We start from the raw sequence: 24,549 nt of genomic DNA, 5'->3' as shown, positions 1-24,549 counted from the left end.
CATGCAAAGCAAAGTAAATACGTAATAGGCCTATATATTTTTGTAAAGTGGGCCGAGTTGACCCGTGCCGAGTTGACCCGTGCCGAGTTGGTATAGGGCCGAGTTGACTCTTTTCCCTTTTTTTCAGCGTAAAATATCAACTAAATCCAATATGCAGAGATCTGCTGAGGACGCGATTTTCCGCCATTGACGCTAAAAATGAGAATGGCGCAGGAAAATCGGCAGCCAGACTTACATCGTATGAAAACAAAACTGTCCATTAGGTTATTTAGGCGCCCAGTCAACTGGTACCAACAGCAACAGGTTGCCCATTCCCCTGTTATTACGCATATATTCTCGGGTTTATCCAGTTCCTTATAGATTTTTTCCACGTTATCTACTTACCCAATCCCTTTCCCACACAGATACGCATTTCTACTACCGTAAATTTAATCCAATAAAATAAAAAATCATAAATCTACTAAATATTTAAAATGATTGCTATTTTATGAAATGCTGTAATTTACAGTATAACTTGACAGGTGCGGAACTTAATTTCCCCTAAGGTCATTCAGTTCACTGATGAAGCGTCTATTTCGTCATTAGAATATTTGACAAGGGTGATTAACCAATCAGGGCAACATTGTGCATGATCAAAAGGTCTGTCGGCACAGAGGCATACAAGGAGCAATAAAAATCGTCAGTACACACTGTGACAGGAACAATTGGTGCAAATTAGGAACAATTAAAATGGACAATGCACAGTATTAGACATAAGTAGTAAGAACCAGCAATTGTGTGAATAAATTATGCAAATTAGATTTTTGAGCAGCCAATAAAATGTTTTGCCTGCAGTTAATATTAGGCTACGATTACAATGCGAATCAAATTCAAATTCTTTATTTCTCTCAGTGCATCATACATGATACAAACATAAGGTATATAACAATTAATATTTGTAAAAACGGCATTACATACATGGCAAGTCATTTACAGAGAACAATCACAATACATAAAAAAAGATTAACCATCTATTGTTTATTTATTTTTTCTTCTTTCGTTCAGGAGGAAGTAAATTATTTAGTGTATTTAGTGTAATGATTCTGCAACATAATTAATATGTATGAACAGCTGATTTGACCACGTGTTGAAAATAACATAAAATGATGTCTATTTCACATAATCATCTTTTGACACCTGTCATGCATAATATCGGGCAAACGACAGTATTTGTTTTTATAAGAGATTTAAATTGATTATAAAGTTTAATGTATCGAAATTGTGTCGACTGAATTTTAACACATTTTTTGCGGGGTTTATTTATTTCCTTGTTTCACGGGCAGCATCATACGTTGACAGACATGTTAACAATTTACTTTTCAAAAGAGTTGCTTATATTTTTTAAATGTGTACATCAATTATGACATATGTTCACACCTTTTAATTTGAAAGTCAGAATCAAACTGCAAAAATGTAATTACATGTACTATTAAGAACACGTTTCAGTATACGAATACGAATACGAACTTTATTAAGCATAAAACATAGTACAATGTTTATAGCCATAGAAATACAAATAAACATATACATACAATGAGAAACAGAACAATTTTCCAGAGAGTATAAATATTTGCCAGAAAAATAAACAATTCTAGATTTTCATACATCCTAAGTTGCTAAATGTCGTCCATATTGTTATATGGTTATGTGTGATCAAGAAATACGTTTCTGATTTGCAAAATACAAAAATTTAGACAATGCCAACAATGTTCTCTTTGATCTAGATGATAAAAGATTATCAAATTTATACATGTTTGGCCAATGACAATATATAGGTTTAAAAAATTTTATTCTAAGCTCTCTATAGTGTGGACATACAAGCAGAAAGTGGTATTCATTTTCAATTTTTCTCATGTTACATGATTTACATATTCGGTCTTCACGTAGGGTATTATCATATCTTCCTGTTTCAATAAAAAGATTGTGTGAAGAGGTTCTAAACCTAGTAAGTGCTACTCTATATCTATTTTCATGTATGGAGTCTAAATATAATTCCCTAACAAAATTGTGTTTAAATAGACAATACATTTGTAATCTTGAAGAATTATTAATTTCTGTATACCATTTCTGCATATATGTGTCCAATAATCTTTGTTTTATAGAGTTAATCGGAATTTCAATATCAAATTGGTTATCCCAGACATACCTAAATCCGTTACTTGATAGAATATCTTTAACATAAGAGGCCCAATTTTTTCCACCATAATTACGACCGGAGTCCGTGTCGGATTTGAGGAGAAGGTATGATTGTTTTACAATTGAGGAGTCATTCTGTTTAAGTATCTTTATCCAATATCGGAGTATATTAACTTTACGAAAGATTTGTATCGGAACTCGACCTAATTCTCCATAAAGAGCTGCAAGATTCGTTGACTTTTTTTACACCCAGGATTCTACGCAAAAATTTTGTATGAATTAGCTCGATATCTGGTGCATCGTGTAAACCCCAAACTTCTGAACTAAAATTTAAAATTGAACCTACTAAAGAATCGAATAGTTTACATTTCTGATAAACTGGTAGCTGTATGTGTCTAAAAACTGTAAAAAGGTTAAAAAGTGCATATGACGCATGTTGAGCGATTCTTTTTTGTGTTCTATACCAGTTACCATTTTTTGAAAAGTGTAATACCAAGATATTTAAAAGATTCGACGATATCTATTCGTGTGTTTGTAAATAAAGAAATCATACTGGGAATGTCTGCCTTTTTCAAAAATCATGGCTTTAGTCTTAGAAGTATTAATTTTCAACCCCCAAAGTTGACAGTAATTTTGGATATCATTTAACATAAACTGTAATGTTTCGGGAGACTTAGCAAAAAGCGCCTGATCGTCTGCAAACAATATTAGAAAAATCTTGAGCTCATTTATGGTAAAAATATCACTTAAATTTGTATTTATACAGTCGTTTATATCATTTACGAACAGCATGAAGAGAAGAGGTGAGCTCGGGTCCCCCTGTTTCAAGCCTATGTGTGTTTCGAAAAAGTCTGAAAATGAAGATTTATACTTTATACATGACTTAACCTTGTTATACATTGATTTTATTGCTTTAACTAATTTGGAACTAACGTTTTCAGTAAGTAGTTTCTGCCATAGGAAAGATCGGTCTACTTTATCGAAACATTTCTCATAGTCAATAAAGACACAGTAAAGTTTTTCACCCGAATCAAGGACTTTTGATATTACAGTGTGAAGAATGAAAATACAATCTATTACAGATTTTCCTTTTTGGAAACCAAACTGATTATTACAAATTTTTTCATTATTTTCTACCCATTTAGTAAGTCTATTCAGTAGAATTTGAGAATAAATTTTTGCCAATATGTTTACTAGAGTAATTCCACGATAATTTTGTGTATCGTTTATATCTCCTTTTTTAAATATTGGTGTTATTATACCTTCTCCCCAAATCAACGGATATTCTCCATTATTGAATAGCCTATTAAAAAGTTTTAACAGAAATTCTGATATAATATCATACGATGATTGAAGAATTTCACTTGTAAGTTCGTCCTTTCCAGGGGATTTATTTTTATTTTGTGAGAAAACTGCGTCTCGAAGTTCGGGTTCAGTTATATTTTTATCGAGTTCCCGGTTATAGATGTTTTCATCGAAAATTGAATAAGTATCATCGTTCGAATACTCTTCGCCGAATAAAGATTTAAAGTAATTATAAAACTGATCTACGGTCAAGGTCTCGCTTTTTTCAGTTTTTGTTTTGTAGCTGTTTTTGATGTTTTGCCAAAATTTTCTAGGCTGTGATTTAGCTAAATTATTTATCCTTTTAGCCTCATTAATTGTAAATTTTCGTCTCGCCTTTGATTTAACTCTATTATAGGTAGTACGCATTTTTACATAAGTCTTACGCGTTTCCTCGGTTTTTTGTCTATTAAAAATATTTCTCGCAATTTTAAATTGTTTTTTTGCATTGGAACAGTTTTTATTAAACCATTTATTGTTTACATACCCATGTTTATGTACTTTTTTATTTGTTATTGTACCAAACGCTTCACGTGCATTTTCCTGTAACAGCTGATTAAATGTTTGTACCACGTGGTCAATAGGGCGGTTGTTTATATCGCGGGTTAGTTTCTGTAATACGTCACTCTTACTAAGTAGTTTTGTTCGAAACAGGGGTATATTTTCTTCATTCCATAACAATTTACTTATGTTCTCGTTATCTTGTAAATTTTCTTGAGTTTGAGGAAAATGTGATATTTTTGGGATCGTAAAAAGTATTGGCGCATGGTCGGAAAATTCATTAAATTCAAGTATTGCAAATTCATCTAACATGGAAAAATCACAATAATTTAAAGTAGATAATCAACTGTACTTTGTCCATTGCTGGTACAAAATGTATAATTACCCTTGTGCCGGTCATCAAGAATACGGCCGTTAGCTAATAATAACCCGGTTACGCAACACATATCAAGCAGACGACGTCCGTATTGGTCAATTACATTATCTTTGTTTACACGAAGTGGAATATCACGTGTTTCAATAAACGTCAAATTTTGGTCTAAATATTTATCATAATCAATGTAATCGGGCAAATCTGAAGTTCTGCTATTAAAGTCCCCTGAGAGCAATACTTTTCCTAAATCATTAAACTTTAATATATCTAGCTCTAACTGTTCAAAAAAATCGAAATCGGCATATTTAAGAACCTTAGAATCTGATGGTGGTATATATACATGACAAACAAAAACATCAGTAGGATTTTTATAATAATGATAATTATCGCCATTCAATAATTCAGCCAATTATTCGTTGGTGCGTTTGTTTAATTAATTTCATTATTTGATTGTGAAACTTTGTTAAATAATAACATGTGTATTTATTGAATCTGTGAAATATTGTTTAATTACATTAAGATGAGACTTTAATGAACATAGCATTGTTTGGAGTAACGGGCATCACTGGCCTGAAGTGGTGCGACCGGTAGACGTTGATTTTTTATTTGTTTCTTTATTTTTTATTATTTTTATTTTTATTTGTGGATATTGTTTCGTATTTTGAACCATAAAAAAATCTCTACACCTCCTGTATAAAATTAAATTGTCTGGTCAATACTTTATTATATTAATATTTCGCTACGATTCAACTAGATTGATCATAAATCTAAAGATGTGGGGAAATGACATCACGCGCACCTGTTTTTATACGGCCAATACACAAACATGGCCGCGCCTACTGATTTGTAGAAATCGGTGATTTAGCGATTTAAATTTTGTTATCATTCGTTTAATGTTATTATTTGGCGGCAGAAAATTTGCAGATTTATTATTTATAGTATTCTTTTTCTGAAATAAAGTTTTTATTCTAACCTTGTCTTTCCCTTTAAATTTCTAAATTCAATAATTTAAAACAAGAGCAATCAGTTATCACATGTCACCTCATGATAGCCAATTGCATGTTGCAGCTGCTTTGTAGATGGAGACACTAAAATCATTAACAGGGCAAGACACATTTTTCATTTGAGGGCCATAACTCATCCAAAAATCATTCAACCATAAAACCTGTGTAATAAGCGCAATAACTTGAGCTACCAAGCAATCCTGTAAAGTTTCAATGAAATTGCATAAGTTGCATATTATGGAGAGAACAAAATCATTTAACAAGAAAATTCCATGATATGCACAACTAGACTTGGTATTGATCATTCCTGTAATAGCACCAGTAGTTTCTGAGGAGTAGTCAAGACAGGTGTCTGTGTAGCTGGCAACTAAAAAAACCAACACCTTTTTTATTCAAGGGCAATAACTCTCCAAAAAATCATTCAAGCAAAAACCGTGTAGTATGCGCACGTACTCGAGCTACAAATCATTCCTGTAAATTTCATTGAAAGTGCATTAGTGGTATAGGAGGAGTAGTCCAGACAAACTGTATCAGGGCTTTTTCCTTCTATAACAGGGGCCCCTTCACAATTCAAAATTGCACTTTTTTTCACCAAGTGGCAGAAAAAAATTCACAATTTCAAAAGAGATTACACAAAATAATGGGACTTTGTCTTCGTTTGTTTTTGGGTTTTACGTCACATCGACACAGTATAGGTCATATCGCAACGTTCCAGCTTTACTGGTGGAGGAAGACCTCAGGTGCCCTTCCGTGCATTTTTTCAGGCACGAACGGGCACCTGAGTAGAACCACCGACATTCCGTAAGCTAGCTGGATAGCTTCCTCACATGAAAGAATCCAAAGTCCCTGTCGGGATTCGAACCCACAGCGGTGAGGGGCAAGTGGTTTGAAGTCAACGACCTTAACCACTCGGCCACGGACGCCCCCTTTGTCTTTCGAAATACATTGTTTACCTTCCTGTAAAACTTGATTTATCATTATGCCAATTGCAATTACACAGAAGTAGTTTTATCAAGTTAATTTTTTTTTGCGCATGTTAACTTGAAGCAGATTTTACACAGGTCAAAAATTATAATCAACTGTTTCCGGTTTCAAAAAGTAATATGTCAATTTTTTTCTCACAATTTTATGACATATATATCGCGCTTTTTTTCACAAAATGAACAGGCCCAGGCCCCTTCACAATTTTGACAAAAAAATGCCCTGTGTATTAACACCTTTTTATATTCAAGGGCCATAACTCACCTAAAATTCAAGCAGAAAACCCTTGTGATAAAAGGCAAGTACTTGAGCTATGGTCATCCCTGTAAAGATTCATTAAAATTGCAGTAGTGGTATAAGAGGAGTAGGTGAGACAAGCTTTAAAAATGAAAATTATTAAATGCCATAATTATTGATAACTCTCACAAAAATTACTGAACCAGAAAATGCCAACAATATGTACAACTAGACTTGGTACTGATCATACATATAATGAAATTGTAGATTACAAACATGTAAAGATAAAATTAAGTCAGACAAGACAAATTACAATAAAAAGAGCATAGCTGCTTTCTTAAAACAGTATATTGCAAGTGTAATCAATTCAGTTAACTGGAAAAAAGTAAAATTATAAAGAACCAACAATTGCGAAACCAACAAGATATATCTGACTTAAAATCATACACAGTTCAAGCGTAAAATTCAGACTAAATTTACAAACAAATTATCATAATTATGTTTGAAACATTTCATTCAGTAGTACATGTACTAATTTAAAAATGTTAAAAAGTGTTAAGAAAAAGACATATCTTCTGACTGCTATGAAATATAGGATTATCCACAGTTTGTTTTGTTTTAGTCAATCAGCTGACCAGATCACTTACCAAATTCAGAGCTGTCATAAAGATGCCTTTCCATTTTGGAGCATTCTCATCCGAGAAAAAATCATAAGTATTAGTATCACTGCTTGTACTTGTTGCAAACATAACTGATTGTTTAACTGTGTACAATTATGAAAAATTGGAGGAAAACCCCCATCTTGGGAGGAGGATTCAGTGCTTCAATTCATTCTCCCTCCCAGAGAAAGTATAAACATATAACAGCATGATAATCATTTGAAATGCATCGTTTATTATTTCTCCTTGATAGTAACTTAATCATTGTGCGAATGTTATCGTAGGATTTGCGTATTATGTGTTTACAAATCAGTTTCTTCCGCATAATCCTTAACCGAAACTAGGATCTAATACTTGCGCATGCGTAGTAATTAGTCGTAAAATTATAAATGCGAAAAAAATATTTTTTTCTTATATCGACAAATATCTACATTTATTCGAAATCGCATTGCTTCTGTTATATTACACAACATCAGGAAGAAGTATATTTATTTTACGACATTGTAATTAACAGACAGTTTACGATAGAACCTGTCAGATTAATTGTAAATGTGTAAACAATAAGAATACAAATGCAATTGTAGTATTTTTGAAGTGTCTGATGTGTCATTGAAATGAATGACATTGAAGATGAGGAAAAAGTTGTCTCAGCCTGGCATAAAGCATTCAAAACTGGAACCGATTATGATTTATGGGGCCAACCAGTTGAAGCCATAGATGATTACAAGAGGTTTTTTAATCACATGAACTATAAATTTGTAGCTAATGGATTTATTCCATTGAGTTAGATATACATAGAATACTACAAAAACGATCTTTTTTACCAATTAAACTCATTTTAGCAAAATCTTGATGAAGGTCCACTGGTAACCAAAAAAAAACATTGCTTTGAAAAGGAACGATAGTTTTATCTGCCATGTTCATGGGTGGTGCTTTATAATTCATACATGTGACATCCCGGCGGGATTTAAAAAAATCCCGATATTTCAACACTGATCCCGATTCCCGATATTACAGCTTGAATTCCCGATATTTAAAAAAAAATCAATATAAAAAAAATCAAACACGGCACCTGTATCTAAAATGTAAACCGTGGCTCCGGGCATTGATTGTTATCTGTCCATATCCTAAATTATAGCGGATTAAATGTTGAGTCTCACATTAACTTATCACGTGTCGTGTGTCAGTCAATTGACCTCTTTTGTAATTTGGCAGAAGGTATTACACGCTACGTCATCAAAACTACCCTGTAAATTTACATGTATGAATTCGGCTCAACCTTTGATTTTCTTTGATTAGTGCCGCACTGATAAAGATAAAAGGGGAGCAGAATCATTTAAAGTGGATCATTCAAAACCTGTTTGAGATGTCTAATTAACCTATTTTTAGTGAGTGGGTAATTTTTTGTTTTGTTTAGGAATTACGCAATCATCGAGGCAAAAATGTGGATTTAATAACAGAACGATTCTTGCATTTATTTTGAGTCTTTTACTTATGTTACGTTATTTAACTGTCATAGTCTTATGTTTATGAATAGTTGTTGCACGTTTTCAAATAGCTTGTGTTTAATTATTGAATGACTGAAAAGACATTATAATTCTTCAAACTGAAAATAATGAAATGTGAAAGTGTGACTGTTTTAGAAAAAGCCAGTATGACTACACTTATTTATTTATCTATTTATTTATTTTTTTGGTGAAATAAATTAATATTGATCAACAAAAAAATCATAAAAAGTATTATCATTTAATGATTTAGAGGGTAATATAGATTCTTTGAACCAAATGTGCCAAACACGCACTGAAATTCGAGTCGATAAAAAAATCCAGTTTTGAGCCTCAAAATCCAGCTGAAAATCCAGATTTGGCCCATTTCATTTGCCACATGTATGTTATATGCAAATTAACACATGTTCAGATTATGTTGGTATAGAGGATGACAGGGTCCCACAGCTGTACTATAGATAATGATGTATATTTGATATCTTTCTGTTTCAAAAGGTTTATAATTATATGTAGTCAATGTATTACGCAATCAGAGCATTCCTTTTAAATTGTTTATTTTTTTACATCTTTGTAGTGATTATAATTGGCTTTCAGATACAATTATATTTCTTTAATTAATAAGAATATATTGTTTTATATAATGATAAAATATCAAAGAACTTTATACTGAAGCCACTTATGGTAATAATTTCTGTTGTCAACAGAAAGTTTTAAACTATTCTTACCTCTTTGAAAATAATGCCTTAGCTTCTTTAAAAATGTAATTTGCATGTGTATCTGAACATAATGTCACTTTTTATCAGTGATTTGAATTGGTTAATACACTTGAAGTGGTCTTCACTATTTGGCAGTTAGTGATACACCAGGGTCTGTCAAATTAAAGTTCATTAGAAAGACATTGAAAATAACCTTTAGATGTATAAGAAGCAGTTAATTAGTTAGAAATATTTTGTACTTGATCTTTTTAAATGCTCATACACAGTGTGATTTTAGAAATTACATGTTTTTATGCTTCATCATTTTAAAAAGTTTATACAAATAAATATGTTTACAAAACATGAACAGTTTTGATTAACAAGTGTGTAATTGGACCACATATTCTAAATGGAGTCAGTGATCACCTTGCTTGAGCAGTTTCCTTTGACTGGCTACTTAAGTAAGGTTGGTCTGTCATAAAAGAAATACCCAGAAGTCTAAAGTTTGTTTAGCTTGATAAAATTCAATCATTATTATGATATATAATTATAATATTATACTTTCATTAGTTTTTAATGCAGAGACATCTGTATTTTACTACTTCAATATATAATATGTGTTACAGTGTAAAAAACCTACTTTTACTTTCATATTAAAATTAATTAGGAAAACTTTTTTTGCTACTTGTATTTAAAAAAAATGATATTGATTTTAAATAAGAAAAAAAATGTATCTCATTTTAGGTTGTCTAAGCAGTTGCAGAAATTTTCATCTCCTGATAGTAGCACATTTACAGACGAGCAAAAGGTAAATTTTGCTGCAATATCTTGGAGAACATTGTAGTATAGGAAAGATAAGTCTTTATTAGTTATGCCTGATCATTTCAGTTCTTAGTGAAGTTGTGTATTGTTTGCAGATAAATTTATGTTTTATTATCATGTTGTTATTTACCTTAAGTAAAAAACATGAGAATTATAGCATGATATAGCCTTAAAACAAGTACAAAATATTTTTATCTGAACCTTAAGATAAGGTTATGTAATATTTAGAACTTCAGTATATTATTTTTCCCACTTGTCTGCCTTAGCTGTGACTTTAAAATTCAGCAATGTTGGAAATCCGTTTTGAGTTTTTATTGCACTAGTCTATTATTTGTCAGCATACAAATGAATAAACATATCACTTTTTTTCCAGAGGATCCTAGGAAAGATAGCTCTATGTCTTGAACTCAGATGCAAAGCTCTACAGGTACTTAAGATTTAAGAACAATAAAGTATTTAAGATTGAAAAATAACTGTCAATATCATTGATATTCTTAAAGCAAATGTAAATTATATAAAGCTTTGGATATTAAAAAAAAGTGAAACATAATGAGTATTATACAAAGAAATATGATATTGTTTATTTCCAGAACCCAGATTCCGCTGAAGGAATATCTCTTGATGATTTGAAGAAAATAGAAGCAAGTGAGAAATATACATTATTTCACATATTTTTAGCTTTTATGGCCTTTTTTGAACTTAGAAATTCTATTCTATTTAGGCTCTTACTTTACTATCAATCACTGAGAATAGTTGAGCATGCTGTCCTACCAACAACTCTTTCTGTACAATATTGATAATTTAAGGAAACATTATGATAAAACATTGATTTTCATTTCATTTTCTTTACACTTTAATTAACAGACCTGCAGACTCATTTGATAAGGCAAACATAGCATTTGATATTGATAAGTATTTAATAAAGTATAAGTCTACATTTATTACAAACATATAACACATAATAATGAAATCACCCTATTTGAATACTATTGCATTATATATCAATAAAGTTTGTAAATATCATTCAGTTTAAATGTGTTCCACTTTACTGCAAACATATTTTAAAGTATAGATTATAGATAATTATTTTGTCATTCATAATAAATCATGATTAATTGTAAAAATTAATGTAAAGTTATTGTACTTTTGAAAAATTTAACATGTACGGGGATTGATTAAAAATGTTCTTGGCCCGATGTACTTCCGGTAGTCAGAGAACCGGTCTTACTTTTCAATATAATCGCCCTCTACATCAATGCACTTTGCCCACCTGTGCTCCAACTTGTTTAACCCTTCAAAATAGAAATCTCTATTTTGGTCCTCAAAGAACTCATTGACCACCTCCATGTCACCTTCATTGCTTCAGTGCTATAGGAAGGGGACCCCTTCCCAAGTGAATCCATGAAGTCTTCATGAATATCCTTAGGGGACATCCCTTTCTTACAGAGGTACTTAAATGATGGCTGTGATTTCAATTTTCTCCATTTGGTCTAAATGACAGACCCCTCTACTGATCAAAGTGTGTTTTATGTTACTTAATCTGCGAAAAACTGCATATAATTCGGTCAGTAATCTTCAATAAGATATCGTTATCGACGTATTGTACGTAAATGTTAGTGTAGTGGCTAGAAGTATATCAGGCTGGGAACTTTTTGATCATACCTTGTATTAGAACTGGATTCAGTTTTCATAGTAATTGGGAGGAATTTTATTAACTTTTACATCATCTTTTGATTAGGAACTTCCATAACTACTTGGTATTTACTGGGTACATTGATTATATAACCACATCACACATTTTTGGTTAGTGCTGTATTAACATTAACAAGAAAACAGTGACAACAGTATCTTGTAAACACAGATGCATTTTTCTTATCTTTATCATGCACAGCCGTAAAAAATAACAAACAATTTCTACTACTTGATAAATAATTTAAATGATTTTTGTCTGGCTCATTTTTAGCTCACCTGAGCATATGCTCAGGGTGAGCTATTAGGATCACTCTTCGTCCGTCGTCCGTTGTACGTCGTCCGTCATCCGTCGTCCGTTCACACTTTTCAAACGACATCTCCTCTGAAACCATAAGGCAGATCATAATGAAACTTCACAGGGATGTTCCTTGTGTGAAGCCTTAACAAAGTTGTTCAAAGAATTCCATTCCATGCAGAACTCTGGTTGCCATGGCAACCAAAAGAAAAAACTTTAAACATCTTCTTCTAGAAAACCCAAAGAGCTAGAGCTTAGATATTCGGCATGAAACATCTTCTAGTGAGTGTCTACCAAGATTGTTCAAATAAAATCCCTCGGGTCAAAATTGGCCCCGCCCCAGGGGGTCATTGATTTTCCCTATATACATATAGTAAAAACTTAAAAAAATCTTCTTTTAAAGAACCCAAAGAGCTAGAGCTAAGATATTAAGCATGAAACATCTTCTAATGAGTGTATACCAAGATTATTCAAATAAAAGCCCTGGGGTCAAAATTGGCCCCGTCCCAGGGGGTCATTGATTTTCCCTATATGCATATAGTAAAAACTTAAAAAATGTTCTTCTAAAAAACCGAAAGAGCTAGAGCTTAGATATTTGGCATGAAACATGTTTTAATGGATGTCTACCAAGTTTGTTCAAATAAAAGCCCTGGGGTCAAAATTGGCCCCGCCCCTGGGGGTCATTGATTTTCCCTATATGCATATACTAAAAACTTAAAAAAATTTCTTTTAAAGAACCCAAAGAGCTAGAACTAAGATATTTAGCATGAAACATTTTCTAATCGGTGTCTACCAAGATTGTTCAAATCAAAGCCCTGGGGTCAAAATTGGCCCCGCCCCAGGGGGTCATTGATTTTCCCTATATGCATATAGTAAAAACTTAAAAAAATCTTCTTTTAAAGAACCCAAAGAGCTAGACCTAAGATATTAAGCATGAAACATCTTCTAATGAGTGTCTACCAAGATTGTTCAAATAAAAGCCCTGGGGTCAAAATTGGCCCCGCCCCAGGGGGTCATTGATTTTCCCTATATGCATATAGTAAAAACTTAAAAAAATTCTTTTAAAGAGCTAGAGCTAAGATATTTAGCATGAAACATATTCTAATGGGTGTCTACCAAATTTGTTCAAATAAAAGCCCTGGGGTCAAAATTGGCCCTGTCCCAGGGGTTATTGATTTTCCCTATAGACATAGAGTAAAAAGTTAAAAATCTTCTATTAAAGAACCAAAAGAGCTAGAGCTAAGATATTTAGCATGAAACATGTTCTAATGGATGTTTACCAAGTTTGTTCAAATAAAAGCCCTTGGGTCAAAATTGGCCCTGCCAGGGAGAGGAGGGAGGGGGCAAAAGTCATTGTTATTCATTATTTGTGTATAGTAAAACATTAACATCATGAAATATCTTTTAATGGGTGTCTTCCAAGTTTGTTCAAATAAAAGCCCTTTGGTTTAAACTGGCCCGGCCCTGGGGGCCTATGTTCAGGTGAGCGACCCCAGGGCCATCATGGCCCTCTTGTTATTTTGAGTTATTTATTCATGTAATTATCTTTTTGCATTTTGAATGAATAAGAATACTGTGCTTCATACATTTGTTTCAGCACTGAAGAATTTATTTAAGCAAAGGTCTAAAGATTTTCCTGTAGATGTTCTTGCTGCACAAATAGAATCTCAAAATAAACATCCAGATAATCAGTAAGTATTATAGCCACACATTTCACTAATTTTTCATTTTTGTTGTTTTATCCTTGTACTAAGCGGGTTCACTTTCTTAGAATTGTAGTCAGTAATTTTCCTTTGATATTTTGTTTCATTGTTTCTATTGTGATTCTCATTTACCAGTATAACATTTTTCAAGGAGTTGATGGTCTTAAGGACGTTTTTGGGAGTTATCATATAGACATATAGGCAAAATAAAAACTGTTCAATAGAATTTCTTTAAACTTGGCATGTTTTTAGAATATGATAACAGAAACATTTTAAGAGAGAAAAAAATTGGGGTCATTGTTCTCATTTTCGAATTACCTGCCCTTGAATTCAAGTTTTTCGTTAAATTCAAGGGCAGATAATTTTTTTTCTTATTTTCATGAAGCTTACCTTCCTATTTGTCGATATGCAAAATTTCAAGAACAAATTTAGAGTGGGTAGTTTTCTTTCCACATTTTCATTTTACCTGTGCATTTTTGTGCCCCCACTATGGGGGGGGGGGGGGTGCATTTAGATTTACCCTTGTCCGTCTGTCCATCCGTTCTCCTTCTGTGTTGCACATAGCTCAAAAAGTAATCGACCTAGAGTCATCAAACCTTACAGGAATGTTGATCAGCATGTGAAGTTGTGCACCTTGGTATTTTCGTGTGGATATTTTTAGTATATTTAGAGTTATTGCTCTTGAATTAGTAAAAATTTCCAATTTTCAACTTGTGTCGCACGTAGCTCAAAAAGTATTTGACCTGGAGTCATGAAACCTTACAAAAATGTTGCTCAGCATGTTTAGTTGTGCACCTGGGTATTTTCATGTGGATATTTTTAGTATTTTTAGAGTTATTGCCCTTGACTTAGTAAAAATTTGCAATTTTCAACTTGTGTCGCATGTAACTCAAAAAATATTTGACCTAATGTAATGAAACTTTACAGGAATGTTGCTAGGCATGTGTAGTTGTGTACCTGCAGACATTTTCACAAAAAATCTTACGACAATTTTTTATCGTAAGAGAAATCTTATGATAAATCTCCTTTTCACAAAAAATCTTAAGAAAATCTTAAGTGCAAAATCTGTCGTAACTTTACGATAGGTCTTCCCCGCTCGTAAGTGTAATTTTTTCTCTCTTAAGGGTAAAATATCACGTATCTCTTACCTAAACTCAATAAAAACAAACAAAAACTTGGAGGACAAATATATATTAAGCAAACAGTATGCTATAAATTACACAAATTGAGGTTTAATTATTTTTAAATATAAACATTTGTGACGTCATGACTTGATGACGTCACGATGGAGAGGGTTATGAATAGTTTAAATGTGAACTATATTGTAGTATTATTGAAAACTAATAATTTGTACATTTGGTGAGTTCGATTTCATTGCCAACATGTACTAGTGGTACCTTTTATTTATTAATAACAAAGTAGACCTTTTAGATATTTATAATTATCTTCAATCAAGATATAGAATTATATCAGTTTGAATCATTTTTTTGTTCTTATTGAAATTTGATTGTGTTCAGTAGATATTTCAAGCTCTTTATTACTTGATTTTAAAACCGGAATTCAATATAGAGCATGCACATCAATATCAAATGAATGTTGCTATGGATGTTTTTATCGTAAGATTTATCGTAAGTGAATTTTTTATCTTCAGATAAAATTTTAACTTACGAGTGGCTTTGTGAAAATGACTTAAGATTTAACTTACGATTATCGTAAGTCAAAAACTTAAGATAAATCATAAGATTTTTTGTGAAAATGTCTGCTGGGTATTTTTGTGTGGATATATGTAGTATTTTTAGAGTCATTGCCCTTGAATTAGTAAAAATTTCCAATTTTCAACTTGTGTCGCACGTAACTAAAGAAGTATTTGACCTAGAGTCATGAAACTTTACAGGAATGTTGATTAGCATGTGTAGTTGTGCAACTGGGTATTTTTCTGTGAATATATTTAGTATTTTTAGAATAATTGCCCTTGAATTATTAAAAATTTCCAATTTTCAACTTGTGTCGCACGTAACTCAAAAAGTATTTGACCTAGAGTCATGAAACCTTACAAAAATGTTGCTCAGCATGTGAAGTTGTGCACCTGGGTATTTTCGTGTTGATATTATTAGTATTTTTAGAGTTATTGCCCTTGACTTAGTAAACATTTGCAATTTTCAACTTGTGTCGCATGTAACTCAAAAACTATTTGATCTTATGTAATGAAACTTTACAGGAATGTTGCTCATCATGTGTAGTTGTGCACCTGGGTATTTTTTGTGGATATATTTAGTATTTTTAGAATTATTGCCCTTGAATTAGTATAAATTTCCAATTTTCACCTTGTGTCGCACGTAACTAAAAAAGCATTTGACCTAGAGTCATGAAACCTTACAGGAAAGTTGCTCAGCATGTTTAGTTGTGCACCTGGGTATTTTCGTGTGAATATATTTAGTATTTTTTGAGTTATTGCCCTTGACTTAGTAAAAATTATCAATTTTCAACTTGTGTCGCACGAAACTAAAAAAATATTTGACCTAGAGACATAAGATTGACAAATCGGTGGAGTGTTGGGGCACCCGTGTCCTATGGACACATTTCTAGTTTCTTAAAAAATGCCCTATTTTTTAAGAATTTAAAGTACCTTTATTTTCATTGAAAAAAAATAACGGAAACGATATAAGGAATTGCATGTTATTATGTATTGTACTCAACAATAAAAAGAAAAAAATAATCCAGAAGTAAAATCAAGAATTCGTTTAAGTATGTATAAGTTCTCTGCCCTTGAAATGACCTCAAATAAGTAGAAAATTCTGATTCAGGGGCAGATAACTCAAAAACAAGAACGGTGAACCCAATTTTTTTCGCTTAAAATGTTTCTGTTATCATATTCTAACAACATGCAAAGTTTAAAGAAATTCTATTGAACAGTTTTAATTTTGCCTATAATTATGTCTTTATGAAAACTCCCGAAACGTCCTTAATATATTTACAAGGTAAATAAACATATTTTCTACCTTAAACAAAGGTTTATGTATGATTTATTTAAAAAAAAGATGTGTTGAAGCAATTATGACCAAAGAACAGGATTTTCCTATTTATGGCAATTAGGACATGATTTTATAATGTATTCAACAATATTTTTTTATCTATTAATTTATGACAGGTATATTTATTTCTAAAAACAATTCTGAAATAAAAAAATAATAGGCCTATCATCTACTCCACTTGTGAGCTTTCAGTGATAATTTTATCATCAAAACAATTATTTTTCTTTTGTTCTACAATGAGTCTTTGCAGCGAAAACTTAGCTTGTGTTCAGCTTTACCTTTCATGATAGGAAGTTGGGACACCTACATTACTTGAATTAGAAGGGTTTTTTCTTAGATTCTTGAATCCTTTCTTTCTAAGAACCATTAGCTACCTTTTTTCCTGGACATTTGAGCTAGTTGCATGTAGATATGTTGTGGGTTTTTTTATGTAATGTTGTTTAGATGTAAAGTCTCTGTGTTCAAGGTTACCTGATCTTGATAATGAAGAGGAAAGACAGCCATTGAGGGGTAAATATACACTCGGTCTTTTTCTGAACCATTTAGCTCTTAGATTGTAACTTGCTTTTTTATCACTTTAATTTTGGTTGTTGCACAATTTTGTTTATAATGTCCACCATGTATGTAATGATTTGAAATAATTGTACTGATTAATTCTTTTTAAAACTTTAAACACATTTATGAAATCTTACGTTGTTCACCATGAAGACAGATGAGCTCTAGCTTGATCAATAACTTGAATGACAATTAACTTACTATTAATACATGTTGAATAAGTTCATGGCTAATTGCTTAGTATTTAAATTTATATGGCCAGGAAAAGATTAAAAACTAAAAAAATAATTGTATTAGATTTCATCCAGGAGTACAGAATTATAACAAAATGTCCAAATATTTTCTGTGATGTAAGTTTGAAATTTTCATGTGAAGCAAGTGCTGCCATTTAATTTTATTTATTTTAACTGTTAGACAATACACATGTATTTGTGTTTTGATATTTTTATGTTATGTCATGCTTACCAACTACCAAGGTATTCTGTTTTGACCAAGGATGTAATTATTGTATATCATTTTGGTTTTGTTATTGTATATAAAAAGTATGATGTTTTTGTAATCAAAGTGTTATGTAGAGTTATTATACAATTGTAAATAATAAACCAAGTCATTCCTTTCTTTTCTTATGTGGACGATTCATAAATCTGTTTTCATTTGTCTTGTGAAGTGACACAGGGAAAAAGTAGCCATTTTCCCCCATAAAAATGTGAAATTAGTTCTGTTTTTAACTACCGGTAATATTTGATTCCTCTGTAAATATTTTGAAAATAACTAATAATTTAATTTATTTTGGAGAGAATTTGTTTTTGTTAATAATCAAAGTTTTCATGTTCCTGTCAAAATCACTTATATTTTCAGAGAGAGGAAGTTTACTTCCTGAGCCAATATCATTCAGTGGGAAACCAGTGTTGTCAATACGAATACTCAAGATTGGGTTGAAGGATGCCAAACAATACATTGATCCTTACATGTCTGTTTATGTTAAAGGTTTGTTATGTTTTCTGTTACCATTTTCTGCTGTAGAAGTAAAATGCAGGGCTTGTAGCCTGGTGGTTATGAGTGTCTGCCACACACTAAACACTGTTTTAAGCATTATTCTAGGTTTGGTCATTCTGATGTAGTATACTGTTGACAGGGTGCATCAGTGCATCTATTGAATGATTACACAAGCAAACAAGAATTATTAACCCACCTGCTAAATTTCTTAGTTTGTTTTGTCCAGCTTCCATCTTTGGAACTGACAATTATAAATATTATCTTGATGAGAATTTAAAGTTAACAACTATAGTTTTGTCAATTCTGGCGGCAAAGGCTAATTACTTTTAATTCCAGCAAGGTAAGGAAGTTCAAAGTGACACCTTTACCTGTGTTACTAAAAGAATGTTAGAGGATAATTATATTCTAAAATCAAGCATATTCTAGATTGTGAAGAGAGGCATGTGGTTTTATTACATCATTATTCTAATGAATATTTTGTTTGTTAAGTTGTACTACATCTTCTATCTATGTAAAGGCCACATCCGGGTTTCAGTGAATGATACACCCAAGACCTTGAGATACATATTTTTCTATGTTTACATTCTATACACATCTGTAACTTATTCTATCATAAAAACTGTCCTGGCAGGTATACTTTAATGGAGAAGAAAACATGAATTATCTGCTTTTTAATATGCATGACTCAGGATGCAATGTAAAAAAACAGTTTAATATAAAAAGGTTTTGAGAAATGAAAATAAAAGCATTTCTTGGGCTTGCTGGACCTTTTTTTAGCCGTGCATGTTGGGGATGCGTCCCCATGCTTCTGCAGATGTTAATGCACAACAAAGTTGCAGAACTATCAATTAGAAAATAATATAATTTACCACATTAAATGGAGAAATGTAACCTTATAAGATTAGTATTCTTTTTTACTTCTTGATTAAATTGAAACTGTTGCAACAAGATTGTGGATGTTTTCAGATAATCTTGGTGCTGATCTGACTACTCGCCAAGATACACCGGTGGCCAATTGTAAAGAAGATACCTATGTTGTGTTCAACATTGATGTTCATATCCAAAAAACCATTGACAGTCTTCCTCCAGGTAAACAATGCTTTATACATGTATATCAATTACTTGTTTAATATGCAAGAGCTGACAATTGATATAATATTAGGACTTAGGAGCAATGTAAATTAACTGATTCACTTTGATTTTTTTTATTAGCTCACCAGAACCAAAGGTTCAGGGTGAGCTATTAGTATCAAAGGAGTATACTCCGGAGTCTGGCGTCATGCGTCAACAATCACCTTCTTCTCTAAAACCAATGGGCAGATTTACCTCAAATTTGGTCTGTAGCATCTTTGTGACAGTCACACTTAAATTTGCTCATGCATTTCAATTGGCCCCTTTTAGGGGTCAACAGAGCTAAAAATAGAAAAACCTTTAAACATCTACTACTAAATTAAATGATGGATGATCACCAAAATTTGTCTGTAGCATTCTTAGGTAGTCTTGTATCAAATTTGCTCATTTTAATTTGATTGGCCCCTTCTATTAGGGGTCTCTAGAGCTAAAAATAGAAAATCCTTTAGACATCTTCTTCTACAGAACCAATTGATGGATGATCACCAAACTTTGTCTGTAGCATCCTTGGGAGTCTTATCAAGTTTGCTCATATTAATTTGATTGGCCCCTTTTAGGGGCCGCTAAAGCTAAAAATAGAAAAACCTTTGAACATCATCTCCTACTGAAATAATTGATGGATGATCACCAAATTTTGTCTGTAGCATTCTTAGGTAGTCTTTTATCAAGTTTGCTCATATTAATTTGATTGGCCCCTTTTAGGGGCCGCTAAAGCTAAAAATAGAAAAACCTTTGAACATCATCTCCTACTGAAATAATTGATGGATGATCACCAAACTTTGTCTGTAGCATTCTTAGGTAGTCTTTTATCAAGTTTGCTCATATTAATTTGATTGGCCCCTTTTAGGGGCAGCTAAAGCTAAAAATAGAAAAACTTTGAATATTATCTCCTACTACAATAATTGATGGATAATCACCAAACTCTGTCTGTAGCATTCTTAGGTAGTCTTTTATCTTTTACTGAAAAGCAGTTGTTTCTGATGAGCGACTCAGGGCCACCATGGCCCTCTTGTATAAAATAAACAGAAACAGTTTTGTAACAGCTACAGGAGTAATAATATTGTAATTTTAATACATCATTGTGGATGCAATTATTATGTAGTTGGTCCTTTAAAAGTCTTTAGCTAAGTTTTCAGTGTTATACAGCTGTATCATTATATAGAGTAGCTATAATAAAATCTTATTGGGTTATTACAGGCTATGCCATATTCTTTGAGTTCAAGCACTACAAGCCAAAGAAAGGTAGTGTTAGTACAAGGTGCTGGGCGTTTATGGAGAGTGATGAAATAAAGGAAGGATCAGCAGTACTTGAACTGTATGTATCTAGTTTTAATATGCTTCAAGCTTAAAACATACTTGTACTGTATTCTAGTCTCAATATGCTTAAGTTTGATATGGTATTTCAGTTAAATACACTGTTATGCTCCTACCAACTGTTTTTTGTATTTTACACCACTACTAACTAATTTTTCTGCAAATGTCACCTTCTCTACATGAATCAACCAATCAGCTTTTTAATTTGAAAAACATTGGACACAGTTGTCTGCCAACAAATCTGAATAAAAATGTCCCATGTTCAGAACTGGTATATAATGAAATAGATGTATGAAAACCCACTTCTATTTACATGGCAATCTATTTATATTTTTCTTTAGTAAATATTAAAGTAATTAAACTTATACCTGTAAGCATATTTAATGGAGTTTTTAAAATTTGAAGCTATTGAAAATGTGAAACTAAAACTTAAGTCGCTCATTATCATGTTTTGTTTTGCATTTATATTTCATGTATGGTTTTACAGGTATAAAAAGCCAGCAAATTACAAGCGGAAGAATCTTCAACTGTTGACAGTGAAACCATTGTATCTTCATCTGAAACTCTCCATCCACTCATGAAAACATTAGATTTTCTTTAACTGAACTTTGTTAACCACAAGTTTGTGAATGAAATCATACTGGAAAAAAAACGAAAAACATAGAATGTTTGTGATAACAACACAACTAACAAAATGTAAAAAAAAAATTGTACTAAATAACAGTGTCTTGTAGTAGACTTTTACCTTTATGTCTGTGATAAATGGTTATTGAAAATGTATGTCAATTTGCTAGCATATTGGATTGTTAACTCATCATGACATGTTTTAATAATATATATTTATAAAAACTTTTTGAACCTATAGTTGGTACCAAGTAAAAATTACTTCAGGTTGGTAGGATAATTTGCTTGTAATTGATTAGTCATTTTAACATCACTTTGTCTTGTATTAATATGGTAACAAAGGAAAGCAAAGAATAGAAAAAGCTTCTGATATGTTTTAAACTAATTGAACTTCAAGGTCACATAGATGATAGGGTCTTCCTAAAACTGTATTCTATTAGCACAACTTTTAATTCTTGTCAGATTTTCTGGTTGATATAATATGACAAATACAAACACTAATGTAATATGCAATGATATTTCACAGAATGTTGATTATACACTGTTCAAGTAATAAACTTATTGATTAAAAAAGTAACTTATTATGTAAGAAATGACAGTTGTTGTAGAAGAAAGCTATTTATCAGCGCTAATTTAAAGCCTAATAACCAACTTATCATTGTTTATATTGATTGATATGAGATACAAGTGATGGTTTGTTTAAAATATATTTGTTGTTAAATAATAAGAAAACTGTTACAGATATTGAGTTAAGATTTTACTAAAGAAAAGGACTATTTTTCACTTTCCTAGAACTGAACATTTTTGTCAATACAATTCTGGTTGTATGTTAAATTGCTAGAATGAAGGACAAGCCCTTTAGGGAACAATGACCAAAGTAATTGACCTTCAAAGGCAGATATTTCATGTACATTCTAATATATCACTTTCGTTTTGATATTAAATAACCTTTCTTTTATAAATAAGTGTTATGTATGTAGGCATGTGCCTTACTTTATTTTAATGGTATGTTATTTTGATTAATTATGAAATTAATTGTAAGTAAAAACTAAAGTTTAAAAAAGATTTGAAGTCTCATAATAATGTCTCAAATTATTTTCTACTTTACAATTTCAAAATTTGTAAGTCATAGTTGTTGATTTCTGTCATGTTATGTGTCTCAAAATAGTAATCAGAGTTAATATGATTACATAATAGATACCAGGGTAGTTGTGTTATTGCTGACAAATTTTAATGATATCGAGTTCTTGTTTCAATTTAATTGTAAAGATATTTTGTTTATCTTTTTTTTAACAAAACTCAACTTAACATTATGAGGCACTCAGCATCTACAATTCTATGCCATAAGCCAAAACATGCTACAGCATGAATAGATGTTAACATCATTATCTTAAAACGAGTAAAAAAAAGATGAAATACTAACACATTGACAATGCCTGTTGGCAAGATATTCCATTGTATGAAATTCTAAACAATTTATAACAAGATGTATTAATGTTACTAACAGTGTGTTTTTGTAGTTTATAGTTTTATTGTAATACCTCAGGTAGGGTATGTTCAGTGCTAGTGTGTGTTATGCATTTATTTTTGTTTTATGTTTTACATTATGTGATGCTAGAAATACTGCATAATTATTTGACTGCTGTAATTTAGTAAAGGGAGATAATACTATGCTACTGTTGGTGCAGGACACATGCTGAACTGTACTTAAATTTGTGCCGCGTCACAAAAAAACCAACATAGTGCGTTTGCGACCAGCATGGATCCAGACCAGCCTGCGCATCCGTGCAGTCTGATCAGGGTCCATGCTGTTCACTTACCAACCCTATTACAAGTAGAGAAACTGATAGCGAACAGCATGGATCCTAATCAGACTGTGCGGATTCACAGGCTGGTCTGGATCCATGCCGGTCGCAAACGCACTATGTTGGTTTTGTCATGATGCGGCTCATTTGTTTTTCACATTTTGCGGTACTGGATACTGTGTAGTGGTTTATCTCGATACTAACCTTGTATATTTACCTAGTGTGTTAGTTTATGATGAGCCATAGGGTTATATAGGACCCAGTCAAGAGTAAAGTTAAGTAGGCATGGCTATGGTGCAGATAGGTTTAATCAGCTTGTTTAGAGCATATAATCAGACTTCTGAAGTCACTTCATTCATAAATATATACATATCATTATAGAAATATTTACAAGAAAATTTTGTATATTTTTAATTTTTGAATTTATGTAATACTTTACTTGTATAAAAAATATTAATAAAATATGGTAACCACATTATGTGTTTTCATTGAATACAAATAATGTACAAGATATGGTCATCTTAAGATTATTTGTTTGTGTTATTACCTTAGGTATAGCCATGATGGCCCTGAGGTCGCTCACCTGTATATAGCGCGCCCCCCCCCCCCCCCCCGGGCCAATTTTTACCCAAGGGCTTTTATTTGTTTATTTGAACAGACTTGGTAGACACCCATAAGAAGATGTTTCATGCTAAACATCTAAGTTCTAGCTCATTGGGTTTTTTAAAAGAAGATTTTTTAAGTTTTTACTATACACATATAGTTAAAAACAATGACACCCCTGGGGCAGGGCCAGTTTTGACCTCTGGGCTTTTATTTGAACAAACTTTGTAGATATTTCCTAAAAGATGTTTCATGCTAAATATCTAAACTCTAGCTATTTTGGGTTTTTTCAAAGAAGATTTTTAAGTTTTTGCTATACACAAAAAAGGAAAATCAATGACCCCCGGGGCAGGGCCAATTTTGACCCTGGGGCTTTTATTTGAACAAACTTTGTAGACACTGATTAGAAGGTGTTTCATGCTTAATATCTAAACTCTAGCTATATGGGTTTTTTCAAAAGAAGATTTTTAAGTTTTTGCCATACACATATAAGGAAAATCAAT

The 24,549-nt window shown here is 31.9% G+C and overlaps 2 protein-coding genes across 3 annotated transcripts in view; one reads left to right on the top strand and one right to left on the bottom strand.

Annotated features, from left to right (window-relative positions):
- LOC132728971 (son of sevenless homolog 1-like) overlaps positions 1–7,625 on the bottom strand; it is a 34,195-nt gene extending 26,570 nt beyond the window's left edge. For both annotated transcript variants that reach the window (XM_060714699.1, XM_060714700.1), the window contains exon 1: positions 7,263–7,625. In XM_060714699.1, coding sequence (XP_060570682.1) covers positions 7,263–7,364 — 102 coding nt within the window. In that variant the 5' untranslated portion in view covers positions 7,365–7,625. The remainder of the gene's footprint in view (positions 1–7,262) is intronic.
- Positions 7,626–7,762: 137 nt separating this feature from the next.
- On the top strand, positions 7,763–23,918 carry LOC132728972 (axin interactor, dorsalization-associated protein-like). Its single transcript, XM_060714701.1, has 10 exons — positions 7,763–8,004; positions 10,219–10,282; positions 10,670–10,723; positions 10,887–10,941; positions 13,881–13,974; positions 17,485–17,528; positions 18,432–18,560; positions 19,536–19,658; positions 20,898–21,015; positions 21,502–23,918. The coding sequence occupies exons 1-10, from the start codon at positions 7,889–7,891 to the stop codon at positions 21,593–21,595; spliced, it is 891 nt and encodes a 296-aa protein (XP_060570684.1). The 5' UTR covers positions 7,763–7,888; the 3' UTR covers positions 21,596–23,918.
- Positions 23,919–24,549: the final 631 nt, after the last annotated feature.

The sequence above is a fragment of the Ruditapes philippinarum genome, unplaced genomic scaffold (assembly GCF_026571515.1).
Source record: "Ruditapes philippinarum isolate M1 unplaced genomic scaffold, ASM2657151v2 ctg3940_1_1_1_1, whole genome shotgun sequence".
NCBI lineage: Eukaryota > Metazoa > Mollusca > Bivalvia > Venerida > Veneridae > Ruditapes > Ruditapes philippinarum.
This window is presented reverse-complemented; position numbering and strand designations above follow the sequence as displayed.

Excerpts from the sequence above, each read along its gene's own strand:
- LOC132728972 (XM_060714701.1), top strand. The coding sequence starts at position 7,889 with ATGAATGACATTGAAGATGAGGAAAAAGTTGTCTCAGCCTGGCATAAA. Across the intron at positions 10,283-10,669 it reads CATTTACAGACGAGCAAAAG|AGGATCCTAGGAAAGATAGC; the intron begins GTAAATTTTGCT and ends CTTTTTTTCCAG. Across the intron at positions 10,942-13,880 it reads TTTGAAGAAAATAGAAGCAA|CACTGAAGAATTTATTTAAG; the intron begins GTGAGAAATATA and ends CATTTGTTTCAG.